At 57.0% G+C, this 23397-nt stretch overlaps 1 protein-coding gene and 1 pseudogene across 5 annotated transcripts in view; both read right to left on the reverse strand.

The window, feature by feature from the left end:
- STK32C (serine/threonine kinase 32C) overlaps window positions 1-23397 on the reverse strand; it is a 75320-nt gene that overhangs the window by 49804 nt on the left and 2119 nt on the right. For 3 of the 5 annotated variants that reach the window (XM_032423160.1, XM_032423157.1, XM_032423156.1), the window contains exon 1: window positions 23219-23363. The exons of 1 other annotated variant lie outside the window; for it this stretch is intronic. In XM_032423160.1, the coding sequence (XP_032279051.1) occupies window positions 23219-23279 (61 nt within the window). In that variant the 5' untranslated portion in view covers window positions 23280-23363. Of the gene's footprint in view, window positions 1-23218; window positions 23367-23397 lie in introns of those variants that run through there. One more of the 5 variants, XM_032423161.1, reaches the window with a different exon arrangement.
- On the reverse strand, window positions 5098-11150 carry LOC116643908 (annotated as a pseudogene).

Below are 23397 nucleotides of genomic sequence, written 5' to 3' on the forward strand. Positions count from 1 at the left end.
GCACATGCACACGCACGCATGCACTCACAGACGCACGCACATGCACACACACACGCATGCACACACAGATGCACACTCATGTGCACACGCACGCGTGCACACACAGACGCACGCACATGCACACGCATGCATGCACACACAGGCGCACACATGTACACACACGCATGCACACACAGACGCACACATGTACACACACGCATGCACACACAGACGCACGCACATGCACACACATGCATGCACACAGAGACGCAGACGCACACACATGCACACACACACTAAACCCATAAGAACTCTATGATAGTGAATTTATCTATAATTCTGCAGCAAGAGAGGCAAACCCCAGAAACCACAAAGGAAAGACTCTACCATCAGTTTAATCATATGCAAAATGTTAAAACCTCTGTACACAGAAAAAATAAACACTTTTTAAGTCAAAATCCTGCAAGCTGGGAAAAGGTATTTGCAACAGATATGACAAATTGGGGCTAATTTCCTTGCATTACAATGAACCTCTACAAATTAGTGGGAAACCCAACCTGACGGGACGAGGCCAGACAGGCGGGTCAGGCAGGAGACTGTGCCCACCTCATTCTCAAGGTAAAAGTCAACGAGACAAGAAGATAGCGCTTTCACTCGCCAAAGTGAAGGTTTGGGTCCCACCCAGTGCTGGAGACGGTGCGGTGGGGCTGGTGGCCCCGCGTGCTCCCAGTGGCGAGGGGAGAGGCCCAGCCCTTGTGGGGGCTGTCAGCACAGGGATTCAGAGTCGGGGCGAGCCCACTCCTCCAGGCAGGGATGCCACCGCTGTCAGGTCCCATGGCCACTAAGCTCACGGAGGCCCATCGAGGTCTCAGAGACGTTCAACACCCAACAGTCCCAGCAACCCAGGTGCCCACAGCCGCAAAGTGGACTATCGTGTGGGTGTGGAAAAGCAGGAAGACTTCCGTGCAGTAAGGAGCTAGCCCTAAGACTCGGTACACGGTTTCCGTAAAAGCGCGAGAACCCTGCTAGATGGCGGCTCTGGCTGGGTGAGCTCACAGCCTACCTCAGGGGCGCACGCGGGGGTAGACCCGGAGCACACGGTGGAGGACAGTGCGTCCCCACTGCTCCGCACGGCTTTCACGTTCACGCCCTGCTCACCAAGGAAGTTTTTGTGCCAATAGGGATTATCTGGGTATGAGATTATGGGTTTCTTTTCTTCTTTAAGCTTCTCTGTTTATTAAAAAAAAAAAAAAAAAGAAGCCTGTTAAATGTGACATAAAAATAGGCATTCCACAGCTATCCCTGATTTACTCTGCTAGCCCTCCCCACTGGGTGAGGGAACCCGGCTTGAATGGGCCCAGAGCCAGGCCCGAGGTTGGGGGACTAGCTCGGCGGGAATCCGGAACCGAGAACGAGTTCAGGGGGCTCAGGAGCCCACAGACGCAGCGCAAGAAGCAAGTCGCAGGCGGCCCGGCATGTACGGCCCTCGGTGCGGACACGGGAGCCGCCTGGGGGAGCAGACTCTTCCGTCCGCGGGTGTGTGCATCGCGGGAAGGGGGCGCCCTGCGTGAGCGGCCACAGGCACTGAGCTGCGCCACACACCAGTCACGCTGGGCTTAGAAAGAGCTCGGCCGCGCGGTGACCGCGCCCCCCGCAGGCTTTGCAGAGCCACCCACCAGCGCTCTAGAGAAAGCAGCCGCATGCCGCCCCCTCCCTGGGCCACGCGTCCCCGGCACAGCCAGGGTGCCAGCCAGGACCAAGAAGGCTCCCGGAGCACCTTCCCCGGGGCGCCAGCCACAGTGGCCCCCACCGGCACGCAGCACAGCATCCTTTCTGGGATGGCTCTTGTGGGTTCCTTCTGGTGCTGGGCGCCCCCCGACCGCAAACCCACGCTGCTCCGTTCACGGCTGGCCATGCTGGCCCTTGGCTTCGTCAGGGAAGCCCCCACATAAAGAAGGAAATCAGTGACCATTAGGAAAACGCAGCAAAGGGCATGCGAATCTCTCAGCTGCCCTCAGGAGCCGGGGGCCATCAGTTAAACGTCTTGGCCACCTGCTGCCACACCTCCACGGAGCTCAGCCAGCAGAGGGGATGCTGTGCATCCTGCTTGTCACCAGAGGAAGGGAGGGCACAGTGCCCGGGGAGACGCACGGGACTGGTCGAGTGACAAGCTGAGGCCCGAGGAGGTGGCCCTGTTCCGAGTCCCCTGCTCCCCCTCACCCCACTGCCAACATGGACCGCCCGCCGTGCAGCTCAGCAGGTGCAGGTGCCCATGGGAGAGGGAGGCACAGCGGGGACGGGGAGGGCACAGGGTGGGCAGGCCCGTGCTCAGCTGGGGCCTCCAGGACCCGGGCTGCACCTGTCATTCTGCCGGAGCCTGCCGCTCCCTCTAAACTGCCCGAAGCAGCCCCGAAAAGGCCCTCCCTCCCTGTGCTCAGCACCGGGCAGCTCTCGGCCAGCGGCTTCGGGAACCAGTGCAACAGGGGCCTGCTGCCCGAGCAACTCCGAGGGGAAGAATCTGCCGGGGAGGAATCTGCAGAGCCGCTTTTGTGGGCGTGTTTCCAGGAAACAGCAAGTGTCGCTGAGGCACAGAAGCGTGAAGATCCAACCCTGCACGTGAACCCGCTGCGCATGCGGCCCAAACACCCATTCTCCTGGGCCCAGGGCTGTGGCCGGACAGAGGGGCTGCCGTGCCCTCGGGCACAGAGGAAGCGGGCGAGGGCGCAGTTTGCTACTGGAGCCGATCTGGGCGGCGTCTGGGGCAGGACGGTCTCCCCAGCAGCCGCAAAAGCTGGGCGCGTCCGGCTGGCTCTCTTGGCCCCAGCATCTGCTGCAGAGCCGAGGGCCCCGGCGCACAGAGGGGCGCAGATGGAAGCTGCCACAGAGATGACCCAGCGCCCCGGCGAGTGGGGTGCGCCGATGACGCCCGCAGGCTGCCCTGCCGTGGTGGCGACTGCATGGGAACCACCAGCTGTCACCTCCCCCCCTTCGCCCCCACGGGCCCAGGTGGCTCCCATTTCTCCCCACACTCAGGCTGTCCCAGGAGGCCCTGCCCAGCCCCCACCCCATTTGAAGGCCAGGGGTCCCGAGGGAAAGGAGGGGCACAGCCATGTCCCGAGGGCCAGAAGCAACGGGGAGGCAGGGACCGAACGCGCACGCACAGCACACAGCCAGAGCCTGGTGGGCACGGAAAGTGCTCTTCTTGGTCGCAGAGTCTCCACATTCTGGGACGTGCTGCTGAGGCCCTTGCAGGCCAGCTGAAGGGAGGCAACCCCCGACACAGGCACGCAGCCTTCAAGGGGAGACGAGGACCACACAAGGCCCGAGACCACCCAGACCGCTCCCGGGGCTCGCCGGGCTGCAGGGAAGCCTGGGAGCACAGCCTTGCAGATCAGGAGGTGGCAGCTCGCAGTGCAGAGTCATCACCCGCACCACGCGGACCACGTGGGCCTTCGCCATCCAGATAAACAGTCCCGTAGGGCGGCAGCACTGGGCCCACGTCCCGAAGACCAGGGCTGCCTTCAGTATATGGTCCCAGATCTGAGGTGCTGGGGTACGCAGCAGACCAGATTCCCCTCCCCTTACCTTCTAACGTGGAAATTGATAAACAGTGGATGGACAACTAATAGATGGGGGAAAAGGAAAAACAGAAAAACCCCAGAGCAATTGTAGGCTTAAACCCAAACATACCAATAATTATATTAAAGTAAACGGATTAACATTCCAATTAAAAAGCAGACATTTTCCGACGGATTTTTAAAAAGCAAAACTCAATGATATGTTATTTACAAGAGAACTACTTCCCAGATGGGGTAAGAGTAAACAGGCGGAAAAGGACGTCATCAAAGGAAAGCTAAGTGGCTTTGTTAATATCAAAGTAGACTTTAAGCCAAGGAGTATTACCAGCGATAAAGACAGACATTCACAACGGCCAGGGTTCCAGCCGTCGCGCAGACGGGACAGGGCCGGCTGTGCGCGCACCCAGCAGCAGAGCAAAAACTGTGAAGCAAAACCAGACAGAACGACAGGCGGACACTGACGGGGTGGGAGGTTCTACCGTTCCTCTCCTGGTCACAGAAAACACAAACCACCACCGTCAGGGATGGAACAGAGGCATCGCTGCAGAGCTTAGCAGGAAAATGACAACTTTATGCCAATAAGGTCAACAACTCAGCTGAAATGGGCAAATGCCAATCCTCGAAAGACACAAATCACCAAAGCTCACATGGGAAGAAATGGAAGATCCAAATACCCTGTGTCTATTAAAGAAACTGGATCTTCCCACAAAGAAAGTGCTAGGCTCAAATGGCTTCGCTGGGGAACTCTAGCAAAAACACTTGAGAAACTCATGCAAACTTCTTCAGAAAACAGAGGAGGGGGGAGCACCTCCAACCAATTTTCTGAGACCCGCTAAACATGATAACAAAACCAGATGAGGACTTCACAAGAAGATAAAATCTAGACCAATATCCCTAGTGAGCACGGACATAAGAATTACTGATGAAGCATTAGCAAATTGAATTCGGTAATATATAAAACCCAACTTAGAGACCCAAGGCTGGGATTGTATTCAAAAGACAGTGTAACTTACCACATTGGCAAAATAAAGGAGGAAAATCAGGGGATCACCTGCACAGGCACGGGAAAAGCACTTGACAAAATTCAACATCATTAATAATTTAACAACAAAAACCCCACCACACGAGGAAGAGAAACTTCCTCAACCTGACAAGGGCATCTTTGAAAAAGCTCAGCTGACACGGCACTTGATGGTGAGATACTGAACGCCTTCCCCCAAGATCAGGAGCCAGGTACCTGCTCTCCCACTTCCGCTCAACTCTGTGCTGAGATCCTAGATGGTGTGCTAAGGCGTAAAGTTCTAGAAAGGGAGAAATAAAACTGTCTTTGTTGATGACATGATCACGATGTACAAAATCTGAGGAAATGTACAAACGAGATACTAGAATAGGTGAGTTCAGCAAGGTTTTAGGATACAGTCAATGTGCAACAATTTATTTTTTTAATTTTATTATTATTATTTATTCTTTTTTTTTTTTTTAAACACAAGACTTTATTATCCCCGTTACAAAGGGCAGGTCTTCGCAGGATGAGGGAGGGAGTTCTGATGGGGAGGAGGCGCCTACTTGCCAGCGATGAGCGGGTTCTGCAGGGCCGTGACGACCGAGTCCCCGCGCAGGAACATCTTGGAGATGTGGCGGTCCTTGCGGACTGTCCTTGCCGCTCTTGGGGACTCGGTCCACATCCTCCAGCACCACGTTGCAGTGCCCGTCGGAGGCCTTGTTGTGGCTGTGGGTGAGCACTAGGGTGTTGTTCTTGACTGACTCTGTGAGCACGGAGAGCAGACCCGTGTCACACCGCCCTCCTCCCACTTCTCTGGCTCCTCTGGGGTCACGCCATGCTTGGGCCTGTCAAGGAGGCTCACGGTGGTAGCCGCTGCACCCCCAGGTCAGGGCCGCCTCCTCTGGGCTGCGTCTGCATCTAACAACTTACTGTTTTACATGTTGAATGTGTAGGGATAAATTCAACAAAATGTGTGCAAGCTCTGCATTGAACGTACGAAACACATCAGAGAGTCAGGACCAGAATGAACAGCGTGAGTTGCCGTGTTCGTGGGTTGGAACACTCAAAAGTTTAAGAGGTCCATTCTCTCTGAATCGACCGATAGTTTCAATGCAACCCCGATCAGTGTGGCAGCCAGCATATTTTAGGAATTGACAAACTGATTCTAACATATCTGTGGAAAGGCAACGAATCTAGAATAGTCAAAACAATTTTGAAAAAGAAGAACAAAGCTGGAGGGCAAACACATCTGCTTCAAGATATATTATAAAGCGACAATAATCAGTACAGTTGGTATTGGTGTAAAGATCAAACAGACATCCCTATTGCGGAAGGAGGGGGAGGAGGAGGAAGAGGAAGAGGGAAAGGGTGGAGAGAGGGAGGGAGGAAGAAAGATAAGAAAGAAGGGGTGGAGAGAGGGAGGGAGGAAGAAAGATAAGAAAGAAGGGATGGAGACAGGAAGGGAAGGAGGAAGGAAAGGGGGGAGGGAACACTGATCCTTACTTCATATTAATAGAAAAATCAACTTGAAATGGAACTTAAATGAAAATTAAAACAGATAAAGCTATACAATTCTAGAAGAAAACAAAGGAGAAAAACCTTTGTGACCAGGAATTGGGCAGATATTTCCTAGAAAAGACAGAGGAACAAACCATAGAGGAAGAAATTTTGACTTCATCAAATTAAAAACTTCTTATTTTCCAAAATCTCCTTTAAAAACTGAAAAGGAATCAGATCCACAGCACCGTATCTGCAGGACCATTCCATCGCACACCTGAGTTAACCGTAAGAGGATGGGAAAACTTTCTGGGATGACAGAAATATTCCACACTAGACTGCAGTGGTGGTTACGCGACTATATGCACTTGTGAAAAGTCATTGAATCACATCCTTAAAAATGATAAATTTTACTTTATGTAAATTACAATTCAGAAAACTGAATTTAAAAATTAACTTATTTCTATGTACCGATAATAAAAAAAACCTAAAAACAAAACTATAAAAAATAATGCCCCTTATGATAGCACCAAACATAAAATGCTTAGAAATAAAATTAATGAAAGATATACAAGACCTGTACACTGTGTACTGTGCGTGTGAAAACTACAACCCATCGCTGAGAACAACTGAACAAGATCTAAATAAATGGAGAGATATAACATGTTCATGGATTGGGGGACACAGTACTATTAAGATGTCCATTTTCCCTATAACTGATATCGGAGATTTAACATAACCCTCAAAAAATCTCAGCAGACTTTTTGGTAGTAAGTGGCAAGCTGATTTAACGTTTATATGGAGGGGCGCCTGGGTGGCTCAGTCGGTTAAGTGTCTGCCTTCAGCTCAGGTCGTGGTCCCAGGGTCCTGGGTGCGAGCCCCGCCATCAGGCTCCCTGCTCCTCGGGGAGCCTGCTTCTCCCTCTCCCTGACGCTCCCCCTGCTTGTGCTCTCTCACTCTCTCTGTCAAATAAATAAATAAAATCTTTAAAAAAAAATAAAATAAAATTTATATGGAAATACAAAGGACACAGAATTGCCAGAATAATTTTGGAAAATGAACGAAGTTGGAAGACGTACACTATCTCTCTTCAAGATTTCCTCTACGCTATAATCGTAAGACAGTGTATCACTGGTATAAGAAAGACAAAAAGAGACCCCAGAAACAGACTCCCACATGGAGAGCAACTGACTTTTGACAAAGGTACCAAAGTAATCCTGTGAGGAAAAGGAAGTCTCTTCACGGGATGGTACTGGGATAATTGGGTATCTACAAGGGAAAAATAAACTCCCTACCTCACGCTCTGCACAAAAATGAATGAGAAATTGGTCCTAGACCTAAACTTGACTTCACAGTAGACAGAGATTTCAGACAAGACACAGAAATCACTAATCAAAAAAGGGACTGCTCATCAGAACAGAACACTGAGAGGAAGAACAGGCCAAGCACAGACTGGGAGAAAATACCACCGCACAGACATCCATCAGGAGACTGGAATCCAGGATGTCTAAAGAGCTCAGTACTCCCACAGAACTCCGCGTTAACAATGTGCACACGCACACACGCCATACAGGACAGGCAAAGGCTCGAACAGACGCTTCACGCCGTAAGCCACACAAGTGGCCCATCAGCAAATGAAAAAGTCATCGATATCATTAGTCACCAGGGGAATGCAAATGTTCCTGACGCCGAAATTTCTCTTTGTTCATCACTTTTGGAACATCCGTCATCTGCCAACGTAAGAAACATAATTTTCTTGATAATTGTATAGTTCTCCGTGACAATTAGATCTGGCCGTGCCTGCAGGAGAGATCTGCAGGCCCCTAAGATACCAGCCGGCCACCCTGTGGGCCAGCAGATGCCTTCACCCCGGAGCTCACGAGCACCCCAGGGCCCAGCCAGAGAGGAGAGCAGGTCCGGGCCATGACTGCCCCTGCAAACTCCAGAACATTCCCTGAAGGAGACCTGGCATGCATGACACCCATCTAGTCAGAAAGACCCAGCTGGGGCTGGTCTAACCACTTCCACATCAGCTCATGCACTTCCTCTTTCCACCCAGCTTAATTAAATGCAACAAGCATTTATTGAGCGCCTACTATGTGCAAGGCCCCAGGGAGGCCAGGATGAATGCAATGTGGCCCTGCCCTTGTGGCATTCTAAGAGCTGGAGAAAGATGGGCGCTCCCGTGACGGAAGACTCCTAGAGAGGGTCTCTGTGTACTGTGCATGTGTGTGCACTCGTGTGTGCACGCACGGACCCACTCTCGTGTGCAAGGGCATGGTCTACAAACAGAAGGCCAGTCTTCATGGTGGGGTCACCAGTGCTTCCACGAGCCCCTTCGAGTCTTCAACCCAAGGCCGTGCCCACGTCCCACGCACCGCGCCCCAAGGGTCGGAGGCCTGGGCTGCTGACAGGCCCCCCAGGGCCCGGGGACAGAGGCATCACCATCAGAGGGCGCTGGACCACCGGCCCCCACCTCACCCCCTCAAGCCCCTCCTTCACGGAGGGCGTTCACGGAGCACGGCTCTCTAATGGGGGCTGCTATCTGCTCACAGGAGCGAAGACACTGCGAGATCGTGTAATTAACGGAGCCTTTCGGGCCCTTCAATTAACTCAGTCTGCAGATGAGTGAAGTCCTGTTCTCTGGAGCATTGCACTTTTTTAATTAAAAGGAATTTGAGATCATTTTGTAAAGGTTTCTTGGATTCCATGGACATGCCCACGCGGGCCCAAAGCCAGGTGGCCCCGCCTAGCTCCCGGTGACCAGGGTCCCCTCCGCTTTCTCAGCCTGCATGGCCGTCACGGTAAGACCCCAGGCGGGCCAGAGCTAGCAGAGGGCGGGGCTCACCTTTCCAAGGACCGACGAGCCCTGTCTCCCGCGGAAGTGACCAGCCCGCCGGGGAGCCGTGCGGCACAAACCCGCTTCCCAGCCCCCAGGCCCGGCCCTGGAGGCTCTCGGCCTGCAGACCTGCTGGACGCAGTCAACACGGTCTCCACGTCCACCTCTGGGCACAAGATGGCCCTTCCTAACCTCCCGCCCCAGACAGACAGACGCCGGCCGCAGCAGGCAGACAGGCGGGTCTCACCCTCCCCAGGGCCCCAGCTCCCCCAGCACCGGGCCTTTCTCAAGATCCAAGGCTCCCTCTGCGGGGGGTCTGTGGGGTCCTGCAGAGACGAAACTCCTCCTGGGCCCTCAACCGCTCCAGCTGCTTCTCAAAGACACAGGAGCGAGAACATCCCAGACAGCAGCCTCCAAAGGGAAGTCCAGCTCGCCGTGCACGGCACCTCCCACCTCCACAGGGAGGAGGCGTCCACGCGGAGTGGACTGCTGGGGCACGCACAGCCCCGGACACTCGTGCACCAAGCAGGCGCCTCTCCCACACTCCCGAGGCTCACACATGCTCGCACACACACAGGCATGAGTACGTCCTGCCAGGCCCAGGGGCAGGGACTCCCAGAGATGCTCTGGAAGCAACACCAGACCCTCAGCCTCAGTGGCACTGCCCAGCCGGTGGCTCGGTGCTCCCACTGGTTAGTGCAGTGGTTCTCAGCTGGGGGCGGTGTTATCCCCCGGGGACACGCGGCAACGCCTGGACGCATGACTGACGGTCACAGATGTGGACGGGGGTCTGCTGTGGGCACCAGTGTGTGGAGGCCCGGATGCTGCTAACGCCCTGCAGGGCAGGGGACCACCCCCACCCCACAGAATGGTCCGGGTCCAGATGTCCACGCTGTGGAGCCAGCTGGCTTCGAGGGGACCCCTGCGCAGCAGCAGCCCCCACTGGCTCAGCCTGTGGGAGTCCAGGGGATCCCGTGGGCAGAGCCACGCCCAGCCAAGGCCCCAAAGCCCCCCCATGCACCAGTGACGGCCCCAGGAGGCACCAGGACCCTCTGCGGAGGGAGGAGGCCATGGCCCTGGACACAAGGCACACACCTGCTCATCAGCCAGGTTCTCAGCTCCTGTCAGATGTGCGTTTCATAACCAGCCCACACGCAGAGTTTCCAACCTAATTCAGGGGAAGTGCTTTCGGGACACTTGCACCCGCATCTGCCGAAATTCATCCATCACGTTTGGCCCAAAGGCAAGTGCGGTCAGTCTCCCGCATCTCCTTCCGACAGCCAGGGCAGCCGCCCCAATCCCGGCCCACCGCAGCCCCTGCCCAGACGCGTCCTAAAGCCTGGCTTCCTGGGACTGTTTTTCTGAGTGACCAGGCGGCTTGACCTAACGGCTCTGACAGCCGGAACAGAAAGCACGCCACCAGAGAAGATGGAACAGAGTAGTCAAGAACAGCAGCCAGGGTCCGGATGCCCCAAGGGCCCTGCTGCCGCTGGCTGGGGAACCGGGGTCACCCTGTGCCTGGTGCCCCCAGGGCCAGGGCCTTCTGATCAGACACAAAGCTAAGGAGTGAGGCTTTCCAGAAGCAACAGATGAGCTGCCAGGAGAGCAGGGGGAGGGGCCAGAGGGCACCCAGCAGCAGGGGCTGTGGCCGGACACACGGGCTGGGAACATGGGGAGCCCGGGGAGGACACGGGGCCCCAAGCAGGGGTCAAGGCTTCAGGGCAACAGAACTTGAGTTTGGAGGGGCCGAATTTGGGAGTATGAGACACACAAGTGGTGGTGTCGAGTCAGAGACTGGACAGAAAAGTCTGGAACGTGGGAGGCAGGTCCCGGCTGGAGATATAAATTTGGGAGTCGGCATATGGATGACATTTGAGGCGGCCAATGCGTGAGTGTAGCGAGACGGAGTCGAGAAAGAAGGACCGGCCAAGGGGCCAGGAAGAAGCCCAGGTGGCAGCGACTGGGAAACCTCATGAAGGGAGGGATCTAGGAGGGGTCTAGGAGGGGTCCGGCGTGCCGGGGGCTGCCACGGGTCAGGGACGAGGAGGGCTAAGGACTGGGCATTACTCTCAGCCACGTGGACAGGACCTTTCCCAGAGCGCGGGGCCGTGGGCTCACGGGAGGGCTGGACACCGCAAGGACAAAGCAGGCCGAGGAGTCTCGCTGGAAATGGGGAGCAATAGGGACACGGCATCAACAGAGCTTTCTCAGCATGGGAGAAATGCAGCATGCTGTTACCTCGCTCCACAGGCATGCGTGAAAAGCCGTCAGGACGCCTGGCGCCGCGTGCCCCGGGGACACAGGGACCCGTGGCTCAGCCCTGTCCACCCTCAGAGCTTGTGGCACAAGCAACCAACGGCTGTGAGGCGTGGACAGAGCACGACACACAGCTCAGGCTCAGCCCTGGTGTCCCTGGAGCTGGATCTGCAGGCTCAGTGTCCTCCCCTCAGAGCCAGAATCGTGGACATCCTGCCATCCCAGAGCCCCCCAGATGTCCTGGGGCAGGGAGCGCAGAGATGCACGCATTTTGTTGGGTCTATACCTAGGAATACAATCCCGGGTCGTAGGGGTCAATGCTGCCCCCCCAGCCAAAGACGGCCAGACATGGTCTAGGGCTGACCAGGCTGGGTTTACTGCTTCTTGCACCACTGGGGCCCCGGGGCATCTCAGCAGCAGGGTGCTTGAAAGAATGGGTCATAAGGTTTGGGGGGGCGGGGGCGCTACGGGGGTCGGGGCCGCAGAGCCTCAATGCCGTCAGGAGCCGTGTGCCACGCCGTGCTGTGCGCTCTCTGCCACGGGGTGTGTGTGCGTGCAGCTCCAACAAGGTCCTGCTGAGCAGTTTCCAGAGTGGCTGCGTGAATTCACACTCCCTGTGCCCGCGGCCGACAGCGCAGGTGCCCTCTGAACATACTCAGCTCGGTGACGGGGCGAGGAGTGCATGAAGAGGTCAGCCTGGGCTTTAGAAAGACGGTCCTTTCCCAGGAACCCAGGCCTTGGATCCCAACACCGTCCCCGACAGAAGGACTGGGGCTCCCCGGAGAGCGGGCTGAGTCGAGGGCTGGGTCAGGGGATGCACCGGTCGGGCCAGAGGAGAAGGAAGTGCTCGGAAGGCTGCAGCCACGGGGGTGTGCTGAGGCCACGGGAGCCCACGCCGGAACAGCAGGAGAGATAAGAATGAAGTCATATTGGATTGTGACCCAAAGTGCAACACAGCAGCGTGTGAATGGGGAGAAGAGAGGGATCTTCGCAGAATTCCAAACCACTTACATAGACCCTCCCCTCAAGGAGGTGGAGCGTGACACCCACCCGACGCGTGGGCTGTGCGTGGTGGCATCCTTCCAAAAGGTCAGTGTGGAGGGGACAGGACAGTCCAGTCCCCGGACAGGGGAGACTCCTCACAAGCGGCCTCAGCCGGGGGGTCAAGTCAACAGGTTCAGGGACCAGACAGACCCCTGCTGTGACGTGACCCCAGGTGCTTTCTCTGAGCCCTCCCCGAAGACCAGACCCCAGTGTAACCACGGGGAAAACCGCAGAGAAATCCTACAAAGCACCCGACAGTCATCCTCAAAACCATCAAGGTCGTCAAAAACAGGGACAGGCTGAGACACCGCCGTGGCCCAAGGAATGTCAAGAGAGACCACGGAGTGTCACGTGGGGCCGTGGAACGGAAAAGGGATATTAAGTAAGAACGAAGAAAATCTGATTGAACTGTGGACTTCAGTTGCTCGGTTATGGCTGTTAATTTTACGTGTCAACTGCGGGCGCCCCGATTACACACTACCCTGCGTGTGTCTGGGGTGTTCCGGGTGACGTTAGCACCGGAGTCCGAGCATTCGGTAAAGCAGGTCCCCCCCAGCAAGGGTCTAACGGAGGAGGAGGGAGGGATTCTCCCTTTGTTCCCGCCTCACCGTCCGGGCGGCTCAGCTCAGGCTCTGCCTGCGGCCTGGGGGCTGCGCGTCGCCTCGCCGGGTCTGGGGCCTGCACACAGCACGCCGCACGCCCTCTCGGCCTCCCGGACCGCGCCAGCAGCCCACTCCTCGAGACAGATCCCCGGACGTGCACGCGCACGCCCTGCACCTGCTCCGCATGTCGCTCCCCCGGAAAGCCCTGGCTAGGACGCGGACGTGTCCCCGTGCGCTCAGCAGGTGCGGCTGCCTGACGCCACACTGACGTAAGACACTCCGCGGAAACTAGGCGCGAGGACTCGCCGCTCTGCTTTCCCGACTTTGCCGTAAATCTACAAGATTCTGAAATAAGTATATAAGGACAAAGTTTTTAAAAAGCCATACCCGCTTTGTCTGTGTGGGAGCTCGGACTGGGAAGTGGCGGGACGGACGCACAGGGCTGTGGTCTCAATGCTGAGATTACATAAGACACTGAATTTCCTCATTTTTTTTTTTTAAAGATTTTATTTATTTATTTGAGAGAGAGAATGAGAGAGAGAGAGAGCACATGAGAGGGGGGAGGGTGAGAGGGAGAAGCAGACCCCCTGCCGAGCAGGGAGCCCGATGCAGGACTCGATCCCGGGACTCCAGGATCATGACCTGAGCCGAAGGCAGTCGCTTAACCAACTGAGCCACCCAGGCGCCCTCCTCATATTTTTTTCTTGTCATTTTTCGTTATATAATAAAAAGCTATAAAGTAAAAAAAAAAAAAAAAAATCATCCTGGCAACAGCGTCTGGTGGCTAGATGAGCAGCCACATAATTCATCACCCAACACAGGACACGTCTGAGGGTGACAGGGATGCTATTAATCGCCATGCCCGGTCACGTCCAGCGACCACAGGTGTGCGGTCACCACGCGGAGGCAGGATCGCTGGCTGCGCCCTCCCTAAGTCCCTAAGCACAGGTGGCCCTGGAAAGGAGCTGGGTCAGCAGGTAGGGAGTGGCGGTAAGGGGCCGCACACTGCGTCTGCCTCGCAGGCTCCGTCCCCACGACACCCAGCTCGCTGTTCGCTTCCGGAAGCCCTTCATCCATCAGGCCCCTTACTTCTGCACATTCTAATTGTCGTGGGCTCTGGTAAAACGACATCAGGATCCTAATAACTGGGGATTCCACGGTCCGACTCCCAGTGCCATGGTATGCCCTCGGCAAGAGCTGCAGAGACGCGCCCCTTGGGGCTGGGGTCTCCCTTCCCTGTCATGGTGGCCCTGTAAGCCCACACAGCCAGCCACCCCGCCACGGCCTACCGACGCCTGTCTCAGGGCCCGCTTGCTGCTCAAGCACCTTGCAGGACTGGCGGGAGGGGCCACCCGGGTTTTCCAACCGCCAAATGTGGCCACAGGGCCCCCTAGTCCAGGCATGCGGGTCACACATGTGGGGACAGGGCCCCCTCTCTTTGCAACTTCCTTCCTTCCTGTGTCCCTGGACCCCACTCTCTCAGTCATGGGCTAACTTTGCAAATCATCCTTTCTGCCTGAGGAGCCAAAATACGACTTCAGAAACACAAGATGACCTTGATTCTTGAAGAAAAAGAGAAAACACAGGAATTGGGCCAACACAAACAGACATGACCTAGGATAGCCGCAGGTGGGTCCCCCGGAGCACAGGGACCTCTGAAGCCAGGGCGCGGGTGACTCGCCCAGCAAAGTGTCCATAACCAGGTGGGGACGCAGGTTGGCAGCCTCCTGGCTCCTTGGACCCACCGTGCTTCCCCTCAGAGGCCTGAACTGAACTCAGTGTGTGTCCCAATGTTTCCGGGGGCTCTGAAACAGCGACTGCTGAGCTGGGTGCCGCTGGGTCCTCTTGGCCACACTGGCATCCTGCGTGGCCCCAGGTTCGAGGTGGCCCAGAGGGAACGCGGGCAACATGGGAAGGCAGGCACAAGGCGGTGGTCCTGATGCCCTGAGAGACAGGCCGGGTGACAGGGGCTTCCGCCTTGTCCCTGCCCTCCCCTGCCCTCCCCAGCCCTCCCCTGCCCTCCCCCTCCCCTCCCCAGCCCTCCCCTGCCCTCCCCAGCCCTCCCTTGCCCTCCCCCTCCCCTCCCCAGCCCTCCCCTGCCCTCCCCCTGCCCTCCCCTGCCCGGTCCAGCTCCATCTGACAGCCAGCCCCGCCAACCACCCCCAGGTGCAGAGTATTGGCCCTGTGCATTCCCTCTCCTGAACCTGAGCCGGACGGGGGACCTGCTCCAGCCCATGGTGCCCATCCACGCCACCCCGTGCCTCGGCCTCAGCGCACCCAGAGTGGCGGGAGGAAATCCCCCTCTCCCACTGCGGAGACCAGTGGACACGGAGGAGCCCTGAGGCCACAGAGGACAGCTGGTGGTTTAAAATATGCCCACATATTCTTTGACATTTGCTTCAAAGGGTGGAGCCCGATCCCCCCGTGAGTGTGGGGCGGGCACAGTGACTGGCTGCGGACACACGGCCTAAGGTGGGCGTGCCCGCACGTGACCTCAGTCTGGGGCCTAGAAGGCCCCGGGGCTCCTCCTGTCTCCTGGCTCGCACAGAGGCTGGCCGCCATGGCGGGAGGCCACGCAAGCAGCTCCACGGAGAGGCCCACGTGGTGGGGAGCTGGCTTGGGAGCAGGGCCCCCACCCCCAAGCTGCAGACGGTGCAGCCGGAGCCGACAGCTGCATGGGGACGGCGAGGGGGACCCTGAGCCACACGCACCAGAAGAGCCGCCCCGACCTAACCGCTCCCAGACACCGACGCGATGTGCCTGGAGCCGTCTGAGGCCGCTGTTAGCAACAGATCCCAGGAGTAGATAACAAATAGCGGACAGCGAGACCGAGACCCCCAGGGACGTGACCCGGGCGAGCCTGCCAACCGCCTCCATTCCAGCTGAGAATGAGGCCTCCCGTTGGGGACCGAGGACGCGCCGCGGGGGGCCTGGATCCGCAGGCGTCATGAGCAGCAGGGAGACCCGTCCCCACGGGCCCTGACCCATCGTGAGACTTAATAAGCACAGGTGTTGCTGTGTCCCTAGGTTTGGGGTAGTTTATCACCAGCAACAACTAAGGGTGCGGGGACCCCGCCCCGGCCTCCAGCGGGAAGCTGGTGGGAAGGACACGGGCCAGCCGGGCACCAGGAGAGACAAGGGGCCTGGACGAGAAGCACTGAGCACGCAGCAGACCCCCCCTCGCCCGCACGGGGTCACAGCAAGGACGAACGAAAGCCGCGCAGTGAAAGGCGCGCGTGTCCGTGCCATGCCTGACACACTCACAAAGAAATGACAAAGTCGTCTATTTCTCGCTTTTGCCACAAGTTCCGCCTTGTGCATACAAAGCATGAAGAGTCATGATGTGAATTCTGAAAGCAGAGACCTTTCTAAAGTCAACTTTTTAAATCACTGTGAGAAAGTGAATGTACTCAGCTCCTATTTTTAATAAATTGGGGGCGACACTGACTCCCACCTACACCCTCTCCTGGCTTCAGAACCTAAATAACATCCCCAGGGTTTTCACAGGATCGAACGGGCCTGCGCCTGAGCTGCCGTGCTGGGGACCATCCGTGGGCTCCGTGTCACATCGGGGGAAACGTGGGCAGGGAGACGCAGCCCTTCTCACAGCTGAGAAGCCTGCTCTCTGCCCTCGGCCACACTGATAGCAGTTGGCTGCCCTGGTTTTTAAAATAATAGACTTTAGGGGCACCTGGGGGGCTCAGTCATTGAGCATCTCCCTTAGGCTCAGGTCAGGGTCCCAGGGTCCTGGGATCGAGCCCCGCATCGGGCTCCCTGCTCCCCGGGAAGCCCGCTTCTCCCTCTCCCACTCCCCCTGCTTGTGTTCCCTCTCTCGCTGTGTCTCTCTGTCAAATAAATACATAAAATCTTAAAAAAATAAAATAATAGATTTTAGGTCATGACAAAAACATTTTTTGATGAAGCAGGCATCCCAGATTTTAAAAATAACAATAATTTTATTAATTACAGCTTCTCCCAAATTGTCTCAAATTCTGATCATTAAAATCATTCAGCGTTTGGATCCAGCCAGTGTATGGGGAAGGGAGAAGTAGCCCAGCATGTCCCACAGGGTGCCCGGCCAGCTCACTGCCTGGGTGGGAAGGCGCACCCCGAGAGGCACTCTGGGCATGGCCAAGCCCTCAGGGGGAAGACATATTGATCCCACCTAATGGACGGGGAGCAGGGATGGAGAAGGCTTGCATGCTGAGGACAGCAAGGTCTAACCATTTCTTGGAATATCAGCCAGGAGCAAGAGTGGCTACCAAAGCTTTATTTTTACCTACGGTTATACACAGATTGCAGAGAGAGGCAGGTATGAAGAAACAGACAGTTCAACATATTTTTAAGTGAGGAAGAACAATCTGGACAGGAAGGAAAAGCGACACCAGGTGGAAGGCCTGGTCTTTCACCAAGGTGAATGCCGAGTTTGAATGAGCTTCCTACGGATGGGGAACTGAGCACAGGCCCCTAAAATAAGAACCAACGGGTTCCAAAGAGGACCAGAGCGGCCACTTGGGCCCCCCAGGAGGGCAGACCGCACCCATCAGCCCCGCAGCGAGGCCCTCGGGGTGGGGCCGGAGCCGCCATGCTCCCCACGCACGTGGGTGGGAAGCCGAGCGCCCTCCAAGCAGCCAGCTCTGGGATCAAGCATCTACTCACCCCTCAGCAACCCGCGGCTGGTGGCAGTCGCACCAGCAGCCCTGGGGAGGGGTCAGGGGAAAGATGCCAAGTCCCCACTTACAATGAAGGAAGACCGGGGAATCGTGCGGCGGTTACGTGTGTGACAGGCGGTGCCTGAGAAGAGTAACGCAGAAATAAAAGCACAAACCAGAGACGTGGTGTCATCCCCTGCGCAGCAGCTTGTCCCCAGAGGACGACGAGGGCACGTGTGGTCTCCCATCCAAGCCCATCGCCCTGCGCACCGAGCCCGGGGGGTCCTGCCCTCAACAGCCACGCCTGCTGTGCACCTGCTCAGCCCTCCCGACTCAGAGTGGATCCGAGGACGGGCAGCAGGACAGGCAGACTTCTGGGCCCCACCCCAGACCTGCTCAATCAGAATCTGCCCCCTTCCCTGGGGACCCACGACGGCTGGAGACCCTGCTCGGGCCGCCCTGACCCTGTGCAGAATGAGCGCTATTCCACGGCTCTGCTTCCCTCAGACCATCAGCCCCAGAGAGAAGCCCTGAGCAAAAATTACCCCCGTTGCATTCTTACATTACTTCTCGACTGGAAAGCTGGGTGGTTAAATTTTTAAAAGAAAATCGGCTTATTTTTAGCACTTTAAAACACACAACCAGATGGACAGGCATGCAGAGCTGACGTGACAGTAGGTCCCAAGTCCATTCTAGGACCAGCCACGGGGAGAGAAACACATCGAGCTCCGTGGCTGCCCACAGGCCCTCCGGGACCCAGAAACCCAGGAACGAACATGCCAGGGGGCTTTCCAAAGGGACTGCATGCCCTCCTACCCAACTGGAACCCAAATACCCTCCCCCACACCAAGGGCCTCGCCACCATTTCCGCCAGCTGGCAAAGGACCCCACGGTGTGCAGCCACCAGGCTTCTGGCCACCAAGGGAGACCTACAGTGTGGAGAGTGGGTGTGAACTGCCGTTAGCCCGAGTGTGGGCCCCACAAAAAACCGCCACCCTGTCTTCCCAGTTGGGAGGGAAGGAAACAGACTCCTAATAACCAGGGGCCAGACTGGCCCCAGAAACTCGGGCCCCATCAGCATTATGGGGCCAGCCACACATGCGCCCAGCGGCTCTCCTCAGCCCTGCGAGCTCTCAGGAACACAAAGGAAAAAGTGGGGCATAAGCACCATACGGTAACGGACCATCCTTCCTGGCGGTTCGTGGCGGAGCACCGAGAAAGGCCAAGCAAAGCAACTCAAAAACTCTGGCAACCAGCAAGGGTCTCAGCACAGTGGCCACTTCTAGGAGGAGTGTTTTAAAAAGAAGAGTGTTCCTTCATCCCAGCACTGATCAGCGTGAAATACGATGGGGAAAGAGATCCTGTTCACGGTTCAACAAAACACAGCAACCAACACACAGTAGAGGGCATTTTAAACTTAGAAACAGCCTAAATGTGCTCAACTTCGGAAAGCACGGGACCCCCAGGAGGAAGACCCTCTAGCTGCCGGGTCACACGGTGCTCTGAATGGACTGGAAGTTTCCACGTATGCAATAGAAGGAGGCACAGACGTGGTCTTACCAACGGGGAAAGGGCACAGCAGTAACACGACACCAAGGCCGGAAACCGCCGGAAAGGAAGCTATTGATGAATCTGACCACACAAAAATTAAACACATCCGTAAAAAAAAACCCCTAGCAGCGTTGCAAGATAAATGGCAAACGTGCGTGGGGTGTGGGGGGCGCTGTGCCAGGGTACGGCTTTGCAGACCCGGAACGGGGCAAAGACACAGGGCCGCCACGGTCCCAGTGGGAGGCAGGGGCTCGGCGGGGTGCCAGAGCTCCCCAAGAGACAGATGCCCCGACGTGAGCAGCAAAGACACGGTCAATCCCACCAGCAGTCAGAGAAACTCCAAGCATTCATACAGTCCTTTCCCCTTTCAGACTGCCAGAAGTCTGGAGCATCGCTAGCAGCCAAAGCTGAGGATTCAGGGAAAGAGGACTTCTGAGCATGCCCAGAACAGGCAACGGCCGTGCGTCCCGGCCACTCGGTGCTCTGCCCCCCCGTCTCTCTCCTGTCTGCTGCCGGTCCCCCACGTGCCCCTTCATCTGCTTACCCCGCACACAGCAGCCACATCTTGAGTGGCCGCCATGGAAGGCACGCCCAGGACAGCACCTGGTGCACAGAGGGACCGTTCCTACGGGCGCCAGCAGGTCAGCTGGTCGAGGTGCCTTACGTGGACACAGTTCTGGGGTGGTAGGTCGTTCCTCCATGCAGGAACATGAGCACACAGATGTTCATTGCCAGGTTTGTGATATTGTGTTTGTGAAGAAAGTGGAAACATCCCAGTGTCCTCCAGCAGGAAATGAGGTGAGCAGAGAACATCATGTCTACACGGAGCAAGGCTGAAGGGCAGGGACTCGGCCCTGGCCACCCGTCAGAACCACCAGCCGGACAAGATAGGCGTGCCGAGCTCCACCCCCAACGGGAATTCCTGGGGGGCGGGGACCAGGCGTCCGTAGTTTTAAGGGCACCATGGAGTCTAGCTCCCAGCCAGGCTTGAGGGCCGCTCTTGTGAATCCAGCCAACAAATGCTGTAGATCTATCAGATGTTGGCGACATCCTGCTAAGTAAAAAAGCGGGTTACGACCAAGCCATATATGGAATGTGATCCCATTTCTGCACCAAAGGAAAAAAGTGTGTTTCTCCACGGCTGGAAGCGTGAGAACATTCCTAGAACAAAGCTGCAGAAAACACACACTGACATGCTCGCTGCGGAGAGTCTTGGTGCTAAACCTACACGTCTGGAGTTTCCTATTTAGGGCAATTTTAGGAAAAACAGGAAAGTATACACATGTATACATTTTAATGCTTCTATAATTAGAAATAAACAAAGGATTTCTTTTTACATTTTAAGAAAGGTGACTTGAGAATCCGGTGGCCTCCCGTCCTGGCGTGCTGCCCACCCACCCAACAGTCCCGGGCGAGGTGTTCTGCGGCCTTCAAGGACTCCTTATTCCCAGTCTTCTCTAGGGGAGCAAACCTCGCCGTGATTAGTGGTCCCCCACTAGGAAGCTAACGTCACATTGGGTTTGAGTGCTGGCCATGACTATGGAGAAGGGCGGGCGCCCCACTGGGTTGCGGACCTGCTCAGCAGGGCAGCTGGAGCCCCCTCAGCACCGCTCAGCAGCGTCATGACCAAGACCGTGTGGACCGTGTGGACGAAGGGGCTCGTGAAATAGCGCGAAATAGAGCGGCTCTGGGGCAGGGCAGCCGAGGAAAGACAGGTCCCTGGCAGGTTCGGCCCCTGAAATCCACGGCTCCCCGAAGTCAGCGAGGGATGGGAGCGGAGGAGGTGTGGCGTTAGGGGGAGAAGGAAAGGTGCCCCTGGTCCCAGCGTGAGACAGAGGTGCAGAGAATCTGCACCTGCGCCCGGCACCTGCCAAGTATCCACAGGGGCTCTAGACTCCGCGGGACTGACGGGGACGAGGACACTTCTCTATCACAACCACGCTTTCTAGTTGGGGTTTACCTGGCACTCTGTGAAACTGCCTTTTTCTTTTCTTTTATCCTTTTCTCTGCATACCAAACTTGATATATTAATTGGGAGTTTTAATCCAAAAAATTCATCAGAAGGTCTTCCATTGCCATAGCAACCGTGCAGTCACAGTAAATGCACGTCCGCGGCACAACACGGCCGCCTCTTCAGGCCCGCTCGGCAGCGGGGCCGGCAAAGTGATGCAGCCCCCGTCCGGGGGGGCCGGGGGCCACTTCACACCGGCCTGGAAGAGAGCTGGGGCTCAGGGGCCACGCCTGCCCCCGACTCGCCTTCCTCCGTCCCAAACCCCATTCCCTATTCCTTAAATAAGCCCACAGCCCTCTCTGCAAGCTCGTGCCGAGATGCTTGAGCCGTAGGTGCCCCGACGATGGAACGCACACGCGGGACGACGCGGCTGTCCGGCCAGATGACGCGGACGGCTGCCGCGCCCAACCTCACCAAACAAAGCCCGGATAAGTCCCGACGGTGGGTTCAGTTTGGGGATGTGGCCGCCGTGCCAAGTGATGAGCAAGTAACTGATGTCACATGTCCTAAAGAGCAAGCACCTGTAGCAGACTCAGCGCCCCACCTCCCACCTCCCGAAGCAGCTGCGGCCTCGGCCGACCCACTGCAGGCAAATGCAGGGGTTGGGGGTGCGCCGAATAATTCTCAAATCAGATTGCGAGCAGCATCGACAGATTCTGTGCTCTTTTTGCCTTTTTAATGATCCATGAAATCTGAGACATAACGCACTGTGAGCCAGTAGAAAAATCCTACGTTAGAAAGCTGAAGGCAGCACCCGAGCAACATCAGTTTCTCTACTCCCGAGTTCTCTGCCTCGGAGAGCACAAGGCTAGGGCATGGAAAGAGTGGCCTGCTCTTGGCTGACCCAGCGAGCACAGAACTCAGATGTGTTTCTCAGACACCTTCTCATTGTGCAGCCAGAGAAGCTTCCTGACCAGTTCCTAATGCACTCTGAGCTTTCCTTACTCGGAATATTTATGTTGAAAACAAAAATGCATAACATAGGAAAGAGTCACAGCACTGAGTTCTGCTGCCCCAGAGCTCAGGGCACAAGGACGGCAGACCCAGAACACACCGGACTGATGGGGCGGGTCCGAATGCCCCTCCCCTGCTGACCCTGGCCACGCTCAGCAGCCCGGCACCCCCTGGCCAGCCTACGGCAGCCTCTCCGTCACTCCGATGACCACCCGCACGCGGCCTGCGCACTCACCACCACTGAGCCTGAGGTCGTACTACTGTGATTTCCTATTATGCTTAAATTATTTATCACAACAAATAGTTTGGGCTCCTGTGCTGAGCTGTGCTCTAAAATTATAAAAGACCCATCTTAACCTCTGCAGGCTGCCTACAGATGAAAAAATGCATATTTCAACTATTTTAAGAAAATGTCAAAAAAACATCAAATGTGTCATCATTGTACTATTTAAACTATCTCCATGACATCCATAGAAAAGAGCCGTATGTGTGCGTGCGAATGTATCCCGGTGCCCCAGAGGCAGACCTTCCCTGCAGGCAGCTGCCAAGTGAAAGGTGGCCGGTCACCTGTTTTCCATGGGCACCTGCCTCCGCGTGGCCACTCAAGAGATACGGGTGGGTGGTCGGGGTCAGCAGCTTTACCTGCAGGAGGACCTGAAAGGAAACTCTCAAAGGGAGTTCCCAAAGGGCAGGTCTCCGCACAAAGGCAAAGCCTTCTCCACCGCACGTCTGAGCCCAAAGGTTGGGCATGTGGGGGCCACACCACCCTGTCAGCCGCAGAGCGAGAGCTCCCGGAGTCAGGGACCCCCACACCTGTGGGGCAGGCATCTTCCTTCGCAAAAGCGGCACACCACAGGGGCAGAGTAGACCAAGCCTGCGCACCACCCCTAGAAGGAAAATGAACACATGCAGCCCTCGCCACAGCGGGCGGCTGAGCCCGGACCCCTCCGACCACGGACCCTCACCCCGCAGGGCGGGCCGGAGCCCACTCCCGCCGCTGCGCCGCCGCTGGACACGGAGGAGGCAGGAGGGAGCCCCGGATGCGCGTGGGCTCCGCAGGCACCATCCGCGAGTTTCCTCGGAAACCGAGACGCCCCGGGATGCCTCCCCCCCGGGTGGTCGCAGTGTCTGCACGCGAGGAGATCCTACTGCCGCGGCCCCTCTGCGAGAGCGCGCAGGGTCCCCATGCGGCGCGGGTCCCCACGCTGTCCCCGGGAGCAGCCCGGGGCCCCCGCCGTGCGGCCGCGCTCACCGTCCTCCTTGTCGTCAAACACCGGTCTCCGCGCCGTGGCCGCCGACATGGAAGAGCCCATCCTCTTCTTCCACTTGCTCCACGGAAACAGGGGGCGCGGCTGCGCGCGGGCATCGCCCGCGTCCCGGGCCCGGGGCTGGCCGGCGGCGGGCGGCGGCGGGGCCGGGGGCGCGTCGGGG

The sequence above is a fragment of the Phoca vitulina genome, unplaced genomic scaffold, assembly GCF_004348235.1.
Source record: "Phoca vitulina isolate PV1807 unplaced genomic scaffold, GSC_HSeal_1.0 scaffold28, whole genome shotgun sequence".
Classification (NCBI taxonomy): Eukaryota; Metazoa; Chordata; class Mammalia; order Carnivora; family Phocidae; genus Phoca; species Phoca vitulina.